Raw genomic sequence first — 20,884 nt, forward strand, 5'->3', positions numbered from 1 at the left:
TTTCTTTTACTTACATTCGATTAATCAATTAATCCATAAACCCAGACATCATCGCAGTTTAATTTATTAAAAGTAGAAGAAATTAAAAATCTTAAATTGCTGCAGAAATCCAGTTACAGTCAAAACACAAAAACACCTTGAAGACGTCCTCTTGGAAAACTGTCTTATTTTTGGTCAAAGTGATTAATAAAGACAAGCAGTTAACCCTCGGGTCCTGAAGACTTGCCCTTCGCAGCTGACTGGCATCCTGCACTTCATGTTCAACCTGAGTCTGAAGCTGGAAAGGACACTGGTGCTATGGAAAACATCCTGCATAGTGCCAGTGCCCAAGAAGCCCATCCCATCTGACCTCAATGATTTCAGACCAGTTGCGCTGACATCACATGTCATGAAGGTCCTGGAGAAACTCATCCTGGCTCAGCTGAGACCCCTGGTGGTCCCTGTCTTGGACCCTCTTCAGTTTGCATATCAGCCTCATGTTGGTGTGGATGACGCTGTCAACTACCTGCTGCAGCGCGCTCACTCTCATCTGGATGGTGGGAAGGGCTCTGTGAGGATCATGTTCTTTGATTTCTCCAGTGCTTTTAACACCATTCAGCCATTGATGAGTGAGAAGCTGCCCAGAATGGGTGTCTGCTTCTCCACTGTCTCCTGGATTGCTGATTACATGTCTGACAGGCCCCAGTTTGTGCGGTTGGGGACTCCCTGTCTGATACTGTTAGTAATGTACTGTAGTAACAGCGGATTGTCCTGTCTCCATTTCTGTTTACTCTGTGTATTAGAGATGGGCAGGAGGTGGAGTATAGGACACTGATCAGAGACTTTGTGGAGTGGTCCCCGGCAAACCACCTACTCCTGAATGCGGACAAGACCAAGGAACTGGTCATGGATTTCATGAGGAAGAGGACAACAGCAGAGCCCATCACCATCCAGGACCTGAAGGTGGAAGTAGTTGACCACTATAAGTACCTGGGAGTCCATATGAACAGACTGGACTGGAGGGACAACAGAGATGCTGTGTGCAAGAAGGGCCTGAGTAGACTCTACTTCCTGAGGAAGCTCAGGTCTTTTAATGTAATGTAATGTAAGATTTTCTACCAGTCTGTTGTTACGAGCGCCCTATACTTTGCTGTGGTTTGTTTGGATAGCAGTACCAGCAAAAAGGACATAAGTAGAATCGACAAATTGATCCAAAAGGCTGGTCATGTTATTGGCTGTAAGTTGGAGGAGTTTGTCTCACTGAGGGACAGGAGGACACTGGACAAACTGCTCTCCATCATGGACAATCCATCTCATCCACTACACCAGATAATAGAGGGGCAGCTGAGCTCATTCTCCAACAGACTGATCCAGCTCTGCTCCCACAGTGAACGCTACAGGACTCCTTTCATACCATTCTCAGTCCAGCTGTACAACAACTCACCTTTGTGTAACAAATAACTCCATGTTATTGATGTTAATGGACACTATTACACCTTACCATCATTCCTATGTGCATAATATATATTCTTCTGTCTCTATTTCTTGTACATTTGTTCATATGCTAATTCTGTACAATTTTGCTTATTACTATTTTTATTTTATTTTACTAGATTTTATTTTACTTAATCGTTCTATTACTTGTGGTTCTTAAGAGTGTTTTTTTTTATGTGCAACTAAGCTACTGTGACCAAACAATTTCCCTTGTGGATCAATAAAGCTTATCTAAATCAAAGTCTAACCTTAACTCCTTAACTCCTTAACCTGGGAGGAATTTTCACAATTTCCAGGGTATAGCAACTGTATGTCTGACTTTCAGTATACTTCGGCAAGAAGCCCATGATTTGCAAAAGACTAAAAGAAAAACCAACACAAAATCCTGCATAACTGCATAGGAGGTCAAGATCATGGTCACCGTCATTTCAACCATATATGACATTTGACCTTCAGCCATATTTCAACCATAGCAGATGCAGTACAAAGTAAAATGAAACCACATTCTCCCAGAACCACGGAGCTACATAAACCTACACACAACCAAGATGGGATAACACAAAGGAACTTCATATCGTAACTGTGTCCTTAGGATATATGTAAAACATACATGCAGGTTATTTGGGGAAAAAGCTAGAGACTTTTATGGATTCAAGATTCAGTATAGCAGATATGTAAAGATTTTGTACTCAAATAGAACTGGACAAGACTGCATGTTGTCATGTTACAAAATCAATGCATTAGCACATTACGCATTGGCACATGTTCAGTGTCTTACGATAACAGCGAAGTAGTGATCTTTTCTTCTTCTTTTATTGTTTTAAATCGCACTGAATTGCAATGTGATGAAATACATCAGCAGTCACACTAGAGCCTGCAGCATGATCTTTATTCCCTGCATGTCATTCAGCTGTTCATGCATACTAGCAAATCAGGCAAATAAATTTCATAAAAATAATTTGCTCCCCATTAAAGTGCTTTTAATTGGGAACAAATGTTTTTTGGCCATCCATTAGGAGTGTGTAAACTACAAACTATAAATTAAACAGTGTGTGCAAACTGCCCCACACATGACTTCAACCATGGGGCTAGTCAGAGCTCCCGTTGCTTCATCATTTGTTACACAGTGTGAAATGTGATTGTGAAATGAAAAGTGGGGAAAGTACAGCCAGAGGAAAAGATTAAGTCAGTATTACAAATAAAATATATCAGAATGATTGTGACATTATATAATATTTTAATAACTTTTGCTTGTTATATTTGAGTTAAGCCATTAAAGCATCATTTAAAGGATAAATATCATAATCAGACTTAATTTGTTGATATCTAAAAAAGATTTTAAAAAGGCAACTGGATTTGTAGAGTTTTTTTGAGAAGACGTTTCACCACTCGGATAGTCGGATGAGTGGTGAAACGTCTTCTCAAAAAAACTCTACAAGTCCAGTCGCCTTTTTTAGACTCTTTTTGTTGGATATATCACGACCTGGATGACTGAGAACCTTCACAGACTTAATTTGTTGATTGATTCAATCGTTTTTAAGATCAAGATTATTGTCTTTAATCACCTGGCTCCACTAAATCTGTAAAAATATAATAGACACATGTCAAATAAATTTTAAATTTATGTCGCCATGGGCCTAGCATGGGCCACTAGGCGACGCTAGTGACGTCAACAGCATGCGACGTGTTTCCTTTTTGTAACGGCGAAGAAATCCTAACTTCCGCCTTCGGAGCGCCCTTTCGTTGTATTTTGTCCTGCAATTTAACACAGAACATCATTAAAAAGCCTCCGTAATCGCTCACGTCGAAGCTCCTTAGTCGAGAGGAGGATTTGATGTGACGGGTTAATGTTAAACGACCAAGCGATGTCTGTGGTTTTTGACGGGAGTCCGCTGAAAGCGATGCAGAGCTCACACTCTCTCACACCGCATACTGCCCTGAGGTGAGTGGTGGACGGGGAGGAAGCGACTGGGCTGAGAACAACTACACTTAGAATAGAAAGTCAGTTATTAGATTATTTCTCTATGTATTTAAGTTGACTATTCAAAAAATAGACACTCAGAAGTTTTTATGTTGTAGGCTATACATACAACTCTTCTTTTGGAGGTTGGTCCTTTAACCATAGACTAGGTTTACATATTATTAAGATATATAACAGATAGATAGCTCGTAAAATGTTATTTAACATTTTTTTGGGGGGGCAGTAACATCCCAAAACACATTAAATTATATCAGCTGGGGCAAGGCAAATATCTGTAAAGAAGAAGGGAGAAAAAGTTGGTTATTTTACTTTTTATTTAGGGAGCTCTATCCCAAACAAAAGAGCTCCTTTGTTTGGGATAATAGAATTAATCTGAAGCTTTTTTGATAATTAAATAATAATAAGTAATAAACAGTACTGTTGTGTATTTTGGGTTGCTGTGCAACCCGTGGTGGGATCCCCAATGCATGCTGGGTAACCATTGTCACTTGTATATATGTGGTTGATAGAATGTTAGATGTGTCATGTTAGCCGTGCGCTATGTGGTTAAACCGCTGTGTTAATAAACAGCGAAAGACATAACAAATACGTTTGTTTTCTTTAACTTACATTCATTTAATCAAACAATTCAGACAATAACTTGCAATTTCTTTATTACTTACACTTCAGTTGTATCTGAAATCCAGTTGCAGTAACATCATTTAAACTTCTTGCAGAGATTGTCTTGGAAAATTGTTATTGGCATTTTCACCCTTTTCTGTCTTATGTTTGGACATAGTGATTACATAAAAAATGAAATTTAAAAAAAGGCAAATTAATAAATAATTAAACGTAGGTGTAATAACTTTCTACACAGTTTCTACAAGTGACACCTTTCAGTTGTAGGAAGTTTACTTATTTAAAAAATAAAAAACAGAAATGCAGCAAATTTTATCTTTGTCAAACTGGAAACAGCACATGATTTTTCATTTTTGCTCACTAAATGACTTAAATAAATAATCAGTTACCAGTTTGAAGATTCTTTACATATATATATATATATATTTAAATCAATTAATTGCTTTCGCACTAATATGTTAACTTTATGCAAGTTGACAAGTTTATCAGAGGTGCAGCAACTACATGATGGGAAATAATTTATTTGAATATATTTTTGTATTTTAGCCATTTATTTTAGCCTGTTAATGGTGGTACTGATGTGATCTTCACAGGTAGTCTGACAGACTCTTGTGCCCTCACAAACATAAATGCACAGAGCTCATATTGTTGCCATTTTCCTCATTACTGTCAGACTGGGAATGCTAATCTTCCCTCTTTCATCCTGTCCTCTCTCTTTCTCTAGCGCTCAGGAGCTGTCCCAGGAGATTAAGTCCTTCATCACTGGTGTTGATGCTGTTCAGGGCCGGAAGCTCAGTGTACGGGAACATGCCCGCTGTGCTGTGAGGCTGCTGCGTTCGGTCCCGGCCTGTCGAGGGGCGGTGCTGGAGCATCTGAGGGGTGTGTACGATGAGCACGTGTCCACCTTTCTGCACAACCTGGAGACAGAGGGGAATGCTAGCTCCGGGGTGAACTGCAACCTTGAGGACATCATACAGGTATGAATTCATATCAGTCCAATATACTATGTTGAAAATAATTGAACGCTTAATAAAGACCATTACAGACCATATGTTCAATCAATTCATTTTATGGAAAGGTGTTATGAAATGTAGTTTATTTTTCTCTTGTCTACAGGAGGTTCATGGCGTGCTCTCAGAGTTCATCCGTCTCAACCCCAGAGCCTGGGCCCCTCTAGTGTCCACCTGGGCTGTGGACTTACTGGGTCAACTGAGCAGCAAGCATGCCGGCCGCAGGGTGGCCCCCCACTCCTCCAGCCTTAACGAGCTGCTCCAGCTCTGGATGTCTTGTGCTGCCACCCGGTCCCTCATGGAGGCCTACTCCCAGTGTTTGGCTGCAATGCTGGCCTGGTGTCCTGATGCCTGTGTGGATGCTTTGTTGGACACCTCAGTTCAGCATTCCCCGCATTTTGACTGGGTTGTGGCTCACATTGGGTCTGCCTTCCCAGGTACCATCATCAGCCGAGTCTTGGCATGCGGACTGAAGGACTTTTGCTCTCATGGTGCTAAGGACCAAGGACTACTGGTAATGGGAGTAGATACGGGCAACAGAGTCCCCAAGATTGGCTCAGTGGTGGGAATCCTTGGACACCTTGCGGCACATCACTCAGACAGCATCCGGAAAGAACTGCTCAGGATGTTTCAGGAGAGTCTGAGTCCATCAAGCCCTCTGTCTCCAACTTCATCTTCAACATCTTGGGAAAGTTCCCCTCAGCTTCGTCGTGCTGCTGTACCATTTCTACTGCAGCTGGCTGCAATGTCCCCAAACCTCTTTGGTGCCGTGTCTGCAGAGCTGGTGGAGCTGTTTCGTCCTCCTGTCCTGCTTCAGCTGCAGGCTGTGCTGCAGGGCCTGCCCAGAGAGGAACTGGATAACATGCTAGGGCTGGCTGTTCACCTAATTAGCCAGAGCCCATCAGGAGGGGCCCGGGTCCTCAGATTTCTGGCAGACACAGCGACCCCAGCTTCAGTCATCATCTCTGGCCCAACACCCTCACCCCATGAGGGAGTCAGAGAAGGTTGCGACCGTCTCCTCCAGATGCTCCTCCTGCATCTCCACAAGCTCGTCTTCAATCGCTCAGATGGAGTTGAAGTCAACCCCCATCACTCATCTTCCTCTCAGTCCCAGAGAGTCATCCCCTTCTTAGAGGAGCTGCAGTCTCACGTAGGTCAGCTGTGTGCTGAGACACTGCGGCTGGAGAGGAAGCGGCACCTCTGGCTGCACCAGCTGCTGTGTCTTCTGTCAGTGTATGGGGGTCCCAGTGTGGCCACAGAGACCCTCTGCCAGCTACTCACCCAGGCCCGAAACCCGGAGGAACTGGCGCTGGCCTGGCAGCTCCACACCACGCTCTCATCCTGCATGGCAGGACTTATTCCCGCCTCTGTAGCTCGCTGCGTGGCCCAGATCCATACACACACGCTGGGGCCCCGGCAGCTCAGGCAGCTGCTGCTCAACCTTGCTGCTGCCATCCAGAGTCAGGATGAAGAGAGAAGAGGGGGAGCTGGGGCTCAGTCCTCCATGGCCATTCAGTTGGGATCAGCCGTCTCAGGACACCTGCATGATTTTGGCCCGCTCCTTCTCCATGGTGACCCGGCTGTATCTCACGCTGCGGTGCGCCTCCTGTCCTGCAGCCCGCTCCCTCGTACCTCCTCCCCAGCACACCTGCTCCTGCTCTCCCGTGCTGCTGTCACACATTTCTTTTTGACACTGCGGAGGAGAGGAGAGGCGGGGAACGTGGGTAGAGATGGAGGGCAGGCAGGCGAGGCTGTTAACTGCTCAGTTCTGCTTCTGTCTCGTTTCGCAGCGTACTCTCCTCTGACTCTAAAGGCGGTGCTTCAGCAGCTGGTTGAGGGATCTCTACATAAAGGCAATGCTGACCTGTTTGGAGGGCAGATAGCAGACATGTCTGGTGCCCCTCTGCCTTCCCCATCTGTGTCCCCTGATCTGGGAGCCTCTTTGATAGATATCAACTGCCGGTTTGGCACCACTGTTAATTTTTCAGGTAGTGTGTGGTCTGTGTTTCATGCTGGAGTGATTGGAAAGGGATTGAAGGTTCGGACTGCCACAAAGGTACCTGACCCATCTGGGGTCATCCAGGTGAGTTATAAAACTTGAAAATGAACAAAGATTAGAAATTGTGTAAAGGGTATTGCATGTGTTTGATGTGCTGCAACAAAAAAAGACTGAAAACGTTTGCTTCTCTCTGTAGAATGTCCAGACGCTGCTGGCTGTTATTGTCCAGTGTTGCAGCTCCTCTGGTCTCAACGGCTCACAATTACCATCTGACCCAGATGAGCCTCCGCCCATCAACGCAGAGGCAGCCAAGGTTGTTGCAGTCACGCTCGTGGAAAACGTCTGTCCAGATGTGGCCAACGGGGAGTTGTCCTGGCCCCCAGAAGAGCACGCCCGTACCACAGTGGAGCGAGACATCCACATTCGACGTTGCTTTGAGGCCCACCCAGTGCTCTTCCCTCTGCTTCAGGTAGTGGCGGCTGGACGCCCGGCTCTCTGCTACTGCTCAGCTGTGCTCAGAGGCCTCCTGGCCACTCTGTTGGCACACTGGGAGGCTTCTCGTGAAGGGTCATCCACTGACTCCCCGTGGCATCTCCAGGCCTCCTGCCTTTTGGTGTCCTGCATGGGAGAAGGCCAACTCCTGCCCCCTGTGCTGGCGAACGTCCACGAAGCCTTCCCCCACCTGACCCCCTTTGAGGTGAGGCTGCTGCTCCTGGCTGTGTGGGAGTACGTGAGGGGCAATGGACCCATGCCCCAGAAGTTTTTCTTCAGCTCGGAGAAGGGCATGTTCTGCAGGGACTTCTCACGGGACGGTGACGTGGCAAGATACGTGGCCCCGATTCATAGTGTCCTCCATAAAAATATTGATAGATTGGGACACCTGTGCTGGAGGTTTCAGCTCTGAGAAGCAGCGGGGAGCAGGTGACAAGGAATAAATAGACTTGAAAATGGAGGGAATGGTGTGTTACATTGCTCCATAAGTGGACTGCAAAGTGGCTGTCACTGTCATTCAGTTTCATACTAGTGTGTGTACCTTTTGTACTGTTGTTTTTTGTGAGAAGTTTCTAACTTGGTTCTGTGAGAAAGAGAAAGGCCACACGTGTATATAATGTTAATACAGAACTTGCTCTCCACAAAATAGAGTCTTACTGTGTCATTTTGGTTACAAATACGATTTAAATCAGCTAAAGCTTTTATAGACTGTTTTGTATACGTTTCACATTGTTCATCTTCTAAAACTGTGGCTACAAGCATGCCGTGCATCTCTCGTTAAATACACGAAAACTGTTGTTTCAACCATTTCACACAATAAATATCCATCTAGTTCCTGAGAGTCTCAGTCAGTGGTTTTTAACGTTTTGCGTTTGTGACACTCTAGTACAAAGCGGCACACTGCAGGGGAGTGTTATTTTATTTAACTGTATGTAGGCGAAGGGACACCTGGCCAAGACAGCAGCATTTGAACAGGATAAAAAATAGACAGTGTATGAAGTTTTAAAGAAATGTAAGAAGCAAACTAATTGAAACCTCGAATTTGCTTTGTGTTCATTGTTAATTGTTAGTTTTTGTCATTTTGTGGGGCCTTAGCAGGTAGAACTTATCTATATTTCGTGTTGAAAAAACCCCCCAAAGATTTAGAAAAATTAACTATTTAATTTGCATGTTATATTTCAGTGAAGCAGCCCTTAGAGAAGGCTAGTCAATACAAACTGACGCCACAAACTCTAGCTTTGAAAATGAAAAGAGCTGAATAAATAAGGGTCTCAACTTACGGCTTTGGTGGGGCGAATCAGCTAAGAATTAATATATTTTTTTTTTACTCTCGAACTGAATGATTTCAAGACCAGAAGAAGCACAAAGAATGAGATGAAACAATTAAAGGAAAAGAAATAGCATCATTTTATGAACCTGCTTCAATTAATCAAAAGACTCAAGAGACTTGATGTCAACGTGTCCATATAAAAACACAGCTAGGGTGAAATTGCGTTTTTTGTAGTGGTGCGAACATTTTAATAATGCAAAACAAATTGTTAGTCAACAATGTGTGCCATGGCAATAAAAATGAAAAGCAGTGGTATAAATCACTGCACACAGTATATAAATACCTAATACTGACCCTTGAGTCTGAGAGGCTGGGGTTAAAGTGTGTGTGTTGATATTTTTTTAATGTACTGTATATTGTTGGACTGGATTGTATTGACTTTACACGTGTGCGTGCTCCGCTCGTTCCTTGCATTGGTTGGAAATGACTCCAGCGCAACAAATCCGGGAGTAATGTGTGCACTTCACTGACTGGAGCCTGGAGATGACGTGTCGGTGGCTGAGAGGATCAATATTCACACACACACGTCCTCCCTGTATCACCAATCAGGTAATACGATAACACAGATTTAAACTGGATGGAATTAATGGTGTAATCTGCATAATCTAATACGCAATATGTTTTTTTAAAATAAAATTAAAAAAAAACAAAAAAACGAGCATGAATATTTAAGTGAGTTGTTGAGATTCTTACTTTTTAACGATCTTTGTTGCGGGGTGAAAGGGGCGGAGTCAAGCGGCAGCATAATCAAGATGGCCGCCTTCACTGAAAGGTAAGACAAAGCTGTTCCGTTGTTTCATCGCCAATTTATCCTTTGATTTAACCGTCGTTTCTGCGGGAGAGAGCGGAGAATATAATTTTGGATGCACAGCTATTAAACGTGAAGGCAAATTTGCTGTTTCAGTAGTTTAACGGCCGCAAGGGAAAAAATCATACTGGAAAAGTCGAGATACCCCTGAATTGAATTAACGGCTTGTGCCGCGGCTAACAATGTTAGCATCCTGTCTTAATCCAAATAGGTTATGCATGATGACACTGCTGTCAAACCATCGGCTATTAGTCGGCCTGTAAGAGACCGATGCTTTATTGACTTCAAATTAATAATTGACGCCCGTTTTCTGTTGTATTATCTGCCATAATTCCGAGCACACTTAAGCTAGTACCCGCTAGCTAGCTGGTGTTAGCTAACTCGGTTACGGCATTAGTCCGATCACTTCACATCAACCGGGTTTGACAGGAGTATGAGACACTGAAATAAGCATTTAAATGCAGGCTCTGGGCCCTGCGTCCAAAATAGTTTTCTGGTTATTATTTTAAACATTAATATGCGGATGTGTAGTTGCGCCAGGAAATGCTTTAGCTGCCTGTCACATTTCCAGGCGCTGCCTTTCATTTGAGGACTTTCTTTTACCACCGCAGAAAGATCAAAGTCCTGGTGTGCTTAGCTCCTATATATACACAGTAGTTTGGGGCCCTTTTAGGTATTCACTTGTGCATTGCTCAACCAACTGTGAATGAGTTGACTGGTCTCAGCCTGAACCTAAAGTTAATCTTTTTCTCCTCGGTTATGTCATTGTAGGATGGCGCCTGTCTTGGTGCTCTGGCTGGCTGTGTGCCTCAGCGGGACGTGGGCTGTGGACCGGGGCAACTTCAAGACCTGTGACCAGAGTGCCTTCTGCAAGTGAGTGCAAAATGGACCCACTTAAAGTTGGCGTTTTTAAAACAGAAGCACACAGATTTATACCTTGGTTTTGAATTTTCAACAGGCGTCAGCGAGCGTTGTTGCCCGGCGAGTCTCCTTATCGAGCCCTGCTGGAGACCATGGAGCTGACCAACACCAAACTCACCCTGCAGCTCATCAATGACAACAACAAGGTACGTCCCCCATAAAGAATCAGCCTGAAGGGTTTCCACCGCCTTATTTGTTTAAATTGTCCACTGAAATGGCAAATGTGTTCATAAATGATTATAAACCATTCACAAAATGGCCTCTCTGCTAATTAAAAACTAATGCTGACATCAGAGCACCGCGTCTCCCTTCCTAATTGTATTAAAAAGCCCTAATATGGCGAACTAGATGTAATTCTGGTCCATGGCCGAACCAATTTACTGCCACGCTCTTCTCATCTTGTGTCCTTTCGCTTTTTGTTTTTTGGTTCTCAGGTGCGTCTGCTGCTCGAGCTCTACCGTCTCCAGGGGAACATAACAAGGGTGAAGATTAACGAGCTGAAACCGCTGAAGCCTCGCTATGAGGTCCCAGACGTCCTCGTCAGGGAGCCACCCACTGAGCCGTGAGTGTCCCGTGAGACCGCCTGACTGCGTGGTGTCGATAGGTTTCGATATTATTGAGTCAAACTGAAAAGGCAACGGGGGGGGGAACTCAGAGGAACGTCTGAGAATCACCTGGGAAAGAAGAAGACCCCTTTAAATAAATGTTTTCATCAGCTGATGACGGCAAGGTGTCTGCAGTTGTAAAAAAGAAACAAATATCTCAAACTAGGACATGCACATCTTATGTATTTTATTTGGCCATTGATTTTGGAGAGAACCAACAGAGAACCTAATTCCAAATTTACAAACCTGAAGTCTGGGTTTAATTTGGAAAACTACAGCATTTATAAGTTGATGTATAGTGAAAAGATGATAATAAATATGATTCTAATTAAGTTCTTCCGTTCTTGTCATAATCTTCCCTTTTACCCTTATCTGTCTCTCTTTTCTCTCTCTGCCTCAGCCTGTCTCTCTTGTCTCAGGACGAGAACGGGGTGGTGCTGTCCCTGGGGCCTGAGTCTCAGAGGGTCATCGTTAGCGCCCGGCCCTTCCGCCTGGACATCATGGAGGGACGCGACGTGCTGATGTCGCTGAACTCGCGTGGCCTGCTGGCCTTCGAGCACCTGAGGATGCGCAAGGACACGTGAGAAACCGCACATGCACACACATTTTTACAAATGCCCAGCCCTCTCTTATGATCCACGCCCTCAGCCTGTGGATGATTTCTATTTTTGTTCCCATGATATGGTTTGTTTTTTGAGTATTGTCTCTGACACGTTGTTCTGTCCTCTTCTTCCTATCATCCTAGTTTCTCCTATAAAGTAACTAGCACAGTGGCTAGCGTGTGGGATAATATCAAGAGGGTATTCTCTAGGTAAAGACACTTAAGATTTGTAAGTGTGTATCCTGTTCCTTGTGCTAATGCTGCCAATAGTGACATAAAATGTAGGGGCTCTCATCGAACAAGTACTGTATTTACCCTCAAATAAATGTGTGTGAGAGCGAGCGTGTGGATGAGTGTGTGCATTCAATACAATATTAAAGATTCAGTCCAGCTTCCCTGATTGAAGCGGCTTTTATTTCTATCATACAAAGTGAAATACGGTCCTGATCATCAGAAAACACTGGACGTTTACACTGCAGAGGCTGCTAAAGCCTCGCAATGATTTTCACTCTCCACTGAAGTCTGATTAACCAAATCATGCACCTGTATTGTCACTCCAGCAGCTCGTCTGATAAACGTACCTAACATTGTTGCTGCATGACCAGCTCTGTTGAATGAAATTGATCATAGGGAGCGCTAACAGAAGTAGTCGACAAATAATGCTGGTGCCGAGTCTGAGCTGATTTAGGGTGCGGAATGTGAGCGATGTACTTCTGTCTTTAGACACATGTAGTCTCACCGGCGTAGTTTCCAGGCATCGATGCCCTGTCCCCAAACCGAACAGCAACATCTCTCTTTGTGGTTATACTTCAGTTTTTAGTTTTGCACTTTTCTCTGTATAAGAATTGATTCAATTTCGAGACATTTTACACCAGATTACAGCGCTTCCTTTGAGCATTAACAAGCTTTTAAAGTGTGGTAATTGCTTCCTGCATGTGCACCGCTGCAGGTCATACGCAAAAGAAATCAGTTGCAGTTCAAGGCTTGTGTGAAGGGTTTTTTGGCCTGGATTACACCTTGGTATATGCTGGATCCACTGGGTAAAAGATGGTTCTGTAAGGAGCCTTGTGGGTGTTACATGCCGCAGCCTCTAGAGCTCCTGTCCCGTAATGCCTAGCTTGAAATAGCCACAAGGCAGGGAGTTGCTCAGTCCCCTTTGTCATTAAAGTTGAGTCATTCAGTCCTAGTATACCATCGGTTAGTTGTCAGTGTGGAGTCGGGGGGCAATCGCAAACCTCCCCGTTTGTATGTCCTTTTCCTTTAATCATAGTTGAATTATCATTCCATTTTACTCATCAAAAGTTGGAACAACTTTGCCAAAGTGACATGTCTCTTTTTCCTCCTCCTTCCGTTCTTCGTACCCCTAGCAGTCAGGCAGATCCAGAGGCTGAGAAGAAAGAGGAGGCTGATCCCTCAAACCAGGCCGAGGTACTACACAGTGAAATACTCCTTCCTCTCTCTATCATTTCTAAGCGTAGCTGAGATTTTTTTGGTTTACATTACGTGACTGCTCTTTCTGTTTGCCTGTTAGGCAACAAAAGAAGAGGAAGAGAAAGCAGAAGATGGGATGTGGGAAGAAACTTTTAAATCACACGCTGACGGCAAACCCAACGGTACTTACGTTTTCAGAGATAATAATTTGCTGAATAACAATCTATATCACATACTCTTACTCTGCCTCCTCTAATTGATTTTTGGATGTTTCCCCCCTTCAGGTCCATCTGCTGTTAGTTTAGACTTTTCATTGCCAGGGGTGGAGCATGTCTATGGTATCCCAGAGCACGCGGACACCCTCAGACTTAAAACAACAGAGTGAGTACCAACAACATTTAACACACTAAATAGATCACATCAATTGACAGGGAGGCTGAGTTTTCTTCCACTCTTCCACGTGTGTTTAAATAAAGTTATGTGTGTGTGTTCCAGTAATGGAGATCCGTATCGGCTCTATAACCTGGATGTGTTCCAGTATGAGCTGTATAACCCTATGGCCTTGTATGGGGCTGTCCCTGTTATGTTAGCCCACAATGCTCAGCGGACTACAGGCATCTTTTGGCTCAATGCTGCAGAGACCTGGGTGGACATTAGCTCCAACACAGCTGGAAAGGTATGTTTTGAGTTTTTTCTCCAAAGCAGCAAGACTGCAGAAATTTAATTCCAATTCTTGATTTCTGGCCAATAGTTATTTAAAAATGGCCGTCTGCTGCTCTAAATCACACTTTCTATTCTGTCTCTCTCCAGACTGTGTTTGGTAAAATGCTGGATTATGTTCAGGGCTCCAGTGAGACACCACAGACAGATGTGCGTTGGATCTCTGAAAGCGGCATCATCGACGTCTTCATTATGCTTGGACCGACTCCCAAAGACGTCTTCTCTCAGTACGCCTCTCTCACAGGTAGGAAGGTGGACGACTCACCCCTCTTTTCCCACATTTTTATAAGAATTAAAGAGCAGTGCTGCGGGTCTCTTATTCTCAAAGTCATTGAGTATTAGCCAGTTCTTAGCGTGAACATTTTTTTTCATATTGAATTTTCATACTTGTATAAACGATCAACTTTTGTCCATCAGGCACCCAGTCCTTCCCTCCACTGGCTTCCATCGGGTACCACCAGTGCCGCTGGAACTACAACGACCAGGAAGATGTCCAGACGGTGGACGCCGGCTTTGACGAGCATGACATCCCCTATGACTTCATCTGGCTCGACATCGAGCACACGGATGGAAAGCGCTACTTCACCTGGGATCCGCATAAGTTTGCAACACCAAAGGAAATGCTGCAGGGACTTTTGGACAAGAAACGCAAGGTACAGTTAAACAATAATCCACCATCACAGTCGCAGCACACGGTATTAATAGCCTCAGTTCTCTTGACAGTCTGTATTCATCTTCTGCCGCTTTCCAGATGGTGGCCATCGTGGACCCTCATATCAAAGTTGACAGCAACTACAAGATCCATAATGAAATCCGCTCTCGGGGTTTCTATATCAAGAATAAAGATGGAGGAGATTACGAGGGCTGGTGCTGGCCTGGTAAGCGACTGACGGCTCCACATCAGTCACCAGAACATGCATATCAAATCTGAAACTGCATGCAAAATGAATATTTCTCTCACTTTCTTTTCTGTTGTTTCTCTTGCTTCTTGATGAACGCAGGCAGTGCCGGCTATCCTGACTTCACCCGTGCAGACATGAGGGCCTGGTGGGCCAGCATGTTCGCCTATGATCAGTATGAGGTGAGCCTCCTATCTGTAGCTACATGTGCAAGTGAGATATTGAAGCTTGTAAGAAGGGAAAATAATTGAAGAATCAAGATAAGATCATGTTTAACTTGTCATCTGAAAGGATCTTTCATTTGGGGTTTGTCAAATCTTTTTATAGATATAATATGGTTAGCGTCTGTTCTCAAGCTTTCATGTGATCTTTCTACTCTCTAGGGCTCCATGGAGAACCTGTATACGTGGAATGACATGAATGAACCGTCTGTCTTCAATGGGCCTGAGGTCACCATGCACAAGGATGCAGTGCACGGAGAGTGGGAGCACCGTGACGTACACAACCTCTATGGCTTCTATGTGGTGAGACACCATTTAAGTGAACCTTTCTTTTAAATTAGAAAAATAAAAAGATCAGTTTGAGCTGGAGAATAGAGTGATTCATAAAATGTAGCACAACTTTGCTTTTTTAAATTAGTGGGTAGGAGTGTGATACTTTTCATAGTATTAAATGTATTGGTCTTGGTAATATGCTTGCATGAGCAATGAGCATTTATTAATAGTACTATTTCCTTAAAGAGAACTGAATGTGAAACTTGTCAACCAGAAGATGTTACAGTGTAGAGTACATTCATGCATTCGTAGCGCATTCATCGTCTACTTTAAAATCTCGATCTCTATCATCTTCAGCAAATGGCCACAGCGGAGGGTCAGGTCCAGAGGTCAGGAGGAGTTGAGCGACCATTTGTCCTGACTAGAGCCTTCTTTGCTGGGTCACAGCGCTACGGTGAGCTCCTTACTGCCTTTTCTTCCCAGACTACATGCTGCTCTGCTGCTGTAGCTTAGCATCACATACATAACAACTGGCTTTCGTTTATTAACTCAACACATCGTAGACTGCCCGTAATGACTTGGCCTATTTTAAACAAATTATTGTTAATTTATCTTGTGCATTATAGCCACACATGTGTCGGTGAAGGTTTTAAGTGCCGTATCCTGGGTATTAAAGTGTGTTTCTGTTTTTCTAGGTGCGGTGTGGACCGGTGATAACGCAGCTGAGTGGGACCATCTGAAGATCTCTATCCCCATGTGTCTGAGTCTGGGTCTGGTTGGAATCTCCTTCTGTGGTGGTGAGTATGACCATCTTAGATTGGCAGTTTTAAGCTACTCTCAGAGAACTGCGTAAAATATTTAGTGACTGGTCAGTGTCTATATTTTTTAGTTTCAATACTATTTTACTTTTACCCTAATGCAGCTCTGAATTTAGTATAACAACTGATGAACCACATGGTCATATGGGTTGAAACTGAAGGACCCATTATTTGAACCGTTACTTTATACATTTCTCCTTTTCAGAAATGTGGCCTATATGAATGAAATGTTCAAAAGTATTACACGTTGTTTAAGAATTTATAAATACGTTTTGATTCCCTTTTGACTTTTATATGTAGTGACATACACTCACTTGCCAAAACATTATCTATCTATCTATGAAGATCAGATTTAGTGCAGGACTGTTATATTAGGATGCATTCGTTTTCACTAGTGCACCTAATGAATTGGGAAGCGAGTGCCGTTACAGTATAATACATTAACATGTTGAGTTATAATTACAGAGTCACACATAACGCGTCAGGACTGTGTGTTAAAATCACTATTCTGAGAATAATTTGAGTAGGCTGCAGATCTCCCAGGAGTGTCAGGCTAATGTTGTGATGGAAATGTGCATGAGGGGTTACCATGGTGACAGCTCAGGTTCCCTGGGTGAACTAACTGCAGCTATATTTAACAGTCATGTTGTCTCACGTACTGTTCAGGGGAGCACATTCATGTTTGTGATTAAATAACACTGATTTAGTATCATTTAGAATTAATTTAAGACTAAAGTTTTAATTTAATTTAAGCTGGAATTAAAATGGAAGATCTGAGAAGGAATGTTTTGTCTGGCTGAGTGTGAGGCTACACTAGATGTGCAGCCCAGACTTCACTAATGTTTACACCCTCTGTCTCATAGCCGATGTCGGTGGCTTCTTCAAGACTCCAAGCTCTGAACTGCTGGTGCGTTGGTACCAGACGGGGGCTTACCAGCCATTCTTTAGGGCCCATGCCCACCTGGACACACCCCGCCGTGAGCCTTGGCTGTTCGGCCCAGAAAACACGGAACTGATCCGTGAGGTTGTGCGCCAGCGCTACACGCTCCTGCCTTACTGGTACCAACTCTTCTATGACGCACACCGCACTGGACAGCCAATCATGAGGTGAGGACAAGGAAAGAGGCAGTGTTTTTGTCTTTGGCACAAATAATATGAAAAAAAATAGTTCAACAGTAATCCAAAGCAAGAATGTCAGTGTATTAATGCCATAAATAGACATTCATTTTTATCATATTACAAGAAAGAGGTGTGTATTTGTTTCATAATGCAGAGAAATGGAGATTTAAAACATTAATCTGCATTATAATTATATAATATTATATAGGATTGTGTTTTTGGTTAAAATTTGCTACAGATTCCATTAAGTAATATGTGGTCTGATGCTGACAGAAGTATTGTGAAATGTGCCTTTCTTGCAGACCACTGTGGGTGGAGTATCCTCAGGATCCGGCTACTTTTGCCGTGGATGATGAGTTCTTGATCGGTGAGTCACAAACATCTGAAGTTTAATGATTTCCTCTACCTGATGTGAACAGAAGTTTGTAGTTACTAAAAGTCCTCAAAGAGTCTATAATAAAAAATTGCAATGCATCAAAAAGATGAGAAAACATTACAGTGGTTGAACTATAATCAATAATTATAATATCTGTAGTTGTTTCTGCTGCCACCAAGTGGCCAAACATAGTTGTTGCTGGTTAGAAAACCAATTCCAATTCATATTTACGAATCAAATTAAATGATTCTCAGTTGTCTAAACAGTTTGTATTGTGAGTAGTGATTGTGCATGTTGGGTGTGGCCCTGTACTGTTTGACATCACCTAATGTATAAGAGGACGAACTAAAATTAAAACTGGTTTTACTTGACTTTACTTAACTTTGCTTCAGGGCGAGATCTGCTGGTTCACCCTGTTACTGAGGAGGGAGCTCGGGGCGTCACTGCCTACCTGCCTGGTAAAGATGAGGTAAGAGGAAGTCTTTAACACGTGTTACAGTCATCTCTGACGTCTTTGCGTTGTCTTAACCTGTGTTTTTGTCCTCAGGTCTGGTTTGATGTCCACACCTTCCAGAAGCACAACGGGGCCCAGAACCTTTACATCCCTGTCACCATGAGCTCTGTAAGACAAAAATGATGAGGGTGCCATCTTAAAATGTTAAAACACACGCTGTTTGAACCTCCTCCATATTTTTCGTCACCATTTTTTTTATTTTAACACGGGGCCTTGTGTTTTGTGTCAGATCCCTGTTTTCCAGCGTGGTGGCTCCATCATTCCCAGGAAGCTCAGAGTTCGTAGGTCCTCCTCCTGCATGGAGAACGACCCCTATACTCTTTATGTGGCTCTGAATCCCCAGGTAACTTAACTGCACATTTTCTTCTGACAACTGCAAGACGTAGCTCTGATCCACTGCTTTTTGTGTTATGTTGCATGCCAAGTGGGATTGTCACAGTTTGGACTTTTGACTTTTGCAGAGAACTGCAGAGGGTGAGCTCTACATAGACGACGGCCACACCTTCAACTATGAAAAGAAGGAGTTCATCCACAGGAGGCTGTCCTTTGCCAACAATTTGCTCTCTTCTGTGTAAGTTCCAAATATTATCTCGGTTGCCAACATCACTTTGTGTACAAACGCACCTTCAAAAGGACAATTTAATTTCAAACACACACAATGAAGATGTTAAACGTGTCAACAAAAGCAGCAACGGATGTTATGTTGATCTGTGCAGGAACCTTTTTATGATTTAAATTATAGGAGCTATAAACTAATGCTGTCTGTATTGTTGTCTCTGCCTGCTCCACAGGAACCTTGCCCCCGACGCCCAGTTTACGACAAGCTCCTGGATTGAACGCATCATCATGCTGGGAGCCAGTAAACCCAGCAAGGTTACCCTTAAGACTGCTGGTGAGTGCTTGGTATTTCTCTTAGGAAATGCAGTGGAATTCATAACAGTTATGAGCTTCAGATGACTTCATCTAATCTGCTTTATAAAGTCATGAAAACGCTCCATAACATTCAGCTTTTGAGAACGAAGTTCTGATCAAAGTGTTGTATTCAAAAGAAGATGTCAAAATCAAGTTCTATTTCTGTTTTACAGATGGACAAGAGAGCCAGATAGAGTTCGATTTTGACGCCTCTATGTCTGTTTTGACGCTGCGCAAGCCCGGCATGAACGCAGGGGCAGACTGGAACGTGATGCTTCAGTAACCACGGAGACGGACGGGGGGGGGAAGTGGAGCAGGGGGAGAAAATTACTGAACTGGGCCGAACAGGGGGAGAGGAGGGAGCAGACACGAGGTGCTAATACCCGAGAGTAACTAAAGCATGATGACAGGAAGGCCACCGTGGGGAATAAAAGACACAGAACACATTAACTACACAGTTTTCAAACACACACATACACACATACACAAACCCATGAATACCTGTTAGTCGACCTGAGCCATTTAACTTCTCTGCCATTTCCCTCCTTTGTTCAGTCACACTGTAATACTTAACAAAAAGAGTTCAGGGTTACTGCTAGATAGAAATTATGTTTGTCACGTCTTTCAGATAGGTAACAACTGAACAGTTTAAATCATTGTTCACAATTGTTATGACTTTTTTTTTTTCTTTTTTAATTGTCCACTCGGAGGTCCATCCGGTTTGCCCGAGAAGAAAGATCACAATTAATGGGGAGTTGTTAGCCATTTAAAATGAAGGTTCACATTCAAAGCATATGATCCACCAGCTGTTGATCCCCTCTGTCTGTTTATGACTCCTCAAAAATTCATTCCATCCATCTCTTAAGCCAAGCACTTAAATCAGCTAAGAGCTCGACCTCCTTTACTCGTGCCACATTTCACATCTGGGATGAACTCGCCAGAAATCATCCAGTGTTTCTTGATTTCTGCAATGCCACAAATCTTCTTCTCCCAACCAATTCATTCTTGTCTATCCTGTCCTTGAATTTGTGTGCATGGAGATGAATCACAGTCATCAAATTGGAAGTGATCGGGTCGTTCACCTGCTGCGCCAAAGGGGGGGATTTTCAGCTGTTGTTTTGAACAGACTTAGCAATGAGAAACATGTCAGGGGGCTGAACCACTGACGGTTTGTGGATCATCCTGTTGATGTGCTTTCTTTGTTTTATCAAGTTATTTCCCCAACATTGTTTACTAGATTATTTTTAATGCACTTGAGGAAGAGTTAAAAGTTGTATAGATTATCATGTGTTCCTAGGTATTGGGACAGTCCAGAATTTCCATTATGTTGTTTGGATCTTAATGAACGGAAAAGTTTCAGTAGTTTAAAGCTGATGTACGCTGAGCACTTAAAGACTCAAATGATATTCTGGAGACTGGTTCATGTCCTGTCTAGTCAAATCATCTGACCTTTTTTTTTTTTTAAGGGGTTTTGTTCTGTGAGTTTGTCTCCTTGATTGTTTTAATGATCATAAGTGTACATGTTGCTGCATTTTTGTTGGCTTGGACTGGTGGAAATGGAAGTGAAGAACTGGACTAAAGCTGTCAATCAAATTTGTCAGATGTACTCTAAAAGATGAGACCAAGTGAAAATAAAGTTGACCAAATGTAAAAAAAAAAAAAAAAAAAAAAACCGACTTGTTTTCATTGGATTCTATTAAATTAGTGTTTTATGTAAAGTTCAGTTAAATATAACTCCTGTCGCGCATGAGTGACGTCATCAA

General features: G+C 43.2%; 2 protein-coding genes across 6 annotated transcripts; both read left to right on the forward strand.

The window, feature by feature from the left end:
* Positions 1-3,179: 3,179 nt before the first annotated feature.
* ints5 (integrator complex subunit 5) lies at positions 3,180-8,540 on the forward strand. Its single transcript, XM_084550041.1, has 4 exons — positions 3,180-3,415; positions 4,797-5,049; positions 5,189-7,165; positions 7,278-8,540. The coding sequence occupies exons 1-4, from the start codon at positions 3,321-3,323 to the stop codon at positions 7,983-7,985; spliced, it is 3,033 nt and encodes a 1,010-aa protein (XP_084406167.1). The 5' UTR covers positions 3,180-3,320; the 3' UTR covers positions 7,986-8,540.
* Positions 8,541-9,633: 1,093 nt separating this feature from the next.
* On the forward strand, positions 9,634-20,780 carry ganabb (glucosidase II alpha subunit b). 5 transcript variants are annotated; one of them, XM_084550474.1, is made up of 25 exons: positions 9,634-9,675; positions 10,483-10,584; positions 10,670-10,778; positions 11,067-11,194; positions 11,638-11,817; positions 11,983-12,048; positions 13,206-13,266; positions 13,370-13,451; positions 13,554-13,650; positions 13,765-13,945; positions 14,080-14,233; positions 14,407-14,642; positions 14,741-14,867; positions 14,991-15,070; positions 15,272-15,412; positions 15,740-15,836; positions 16,078-16,179; positions 17,064-17,307; positions 17,622-17,686; positions 18,088-18,164; positions 18,243-18,317; positions 18,439-18,552; positions 18,671-18,780; positions 19,001-19,101; positions 19,295-20,780. In XM_084550474.1, exons 1-25 carry the CDS (start codon positions 9,656-9,658, stop codon positions 19,402-19,404), a joined length of 2,859 nt encoding a protein of 952 aa, XP_084406600.1. In that variant the 5' UTR covers positions 9,634-9,655; the 3' UTR covers positions 19,405-20,780. The 5 variants fall into 5 exon arrangements, with proteins under 5 accessions (XP_084406600.1, XP_084406596.1, XP_084406597.1 ...); XM_084550470.1 differs by lacking the exon at positions 9,634-9,675 and adding an exon at positions 9,913-9,970; XM_084550471.1 differs by lacking the exon at positions 9,634-9,675 and adding an exon at positions 9,913-9,970 and having other exon boundaries at positions 14,113-14,233.
* The last annotated feature ends 104 nt before the right edge of the window (positions 20,781-20,884 follow it).

Source organism: Chelon labrosus (assembly GCF_963514085.1).
Source record: "Chelon labrosus genome assembly, chromosome: 8".
Taxonomy (NCBI): Eukaryota; Metazoa; Chordata; class Actinopteri; order Mugiliformes; family Mugilidae; genus Chelon; species Chelon labrosus.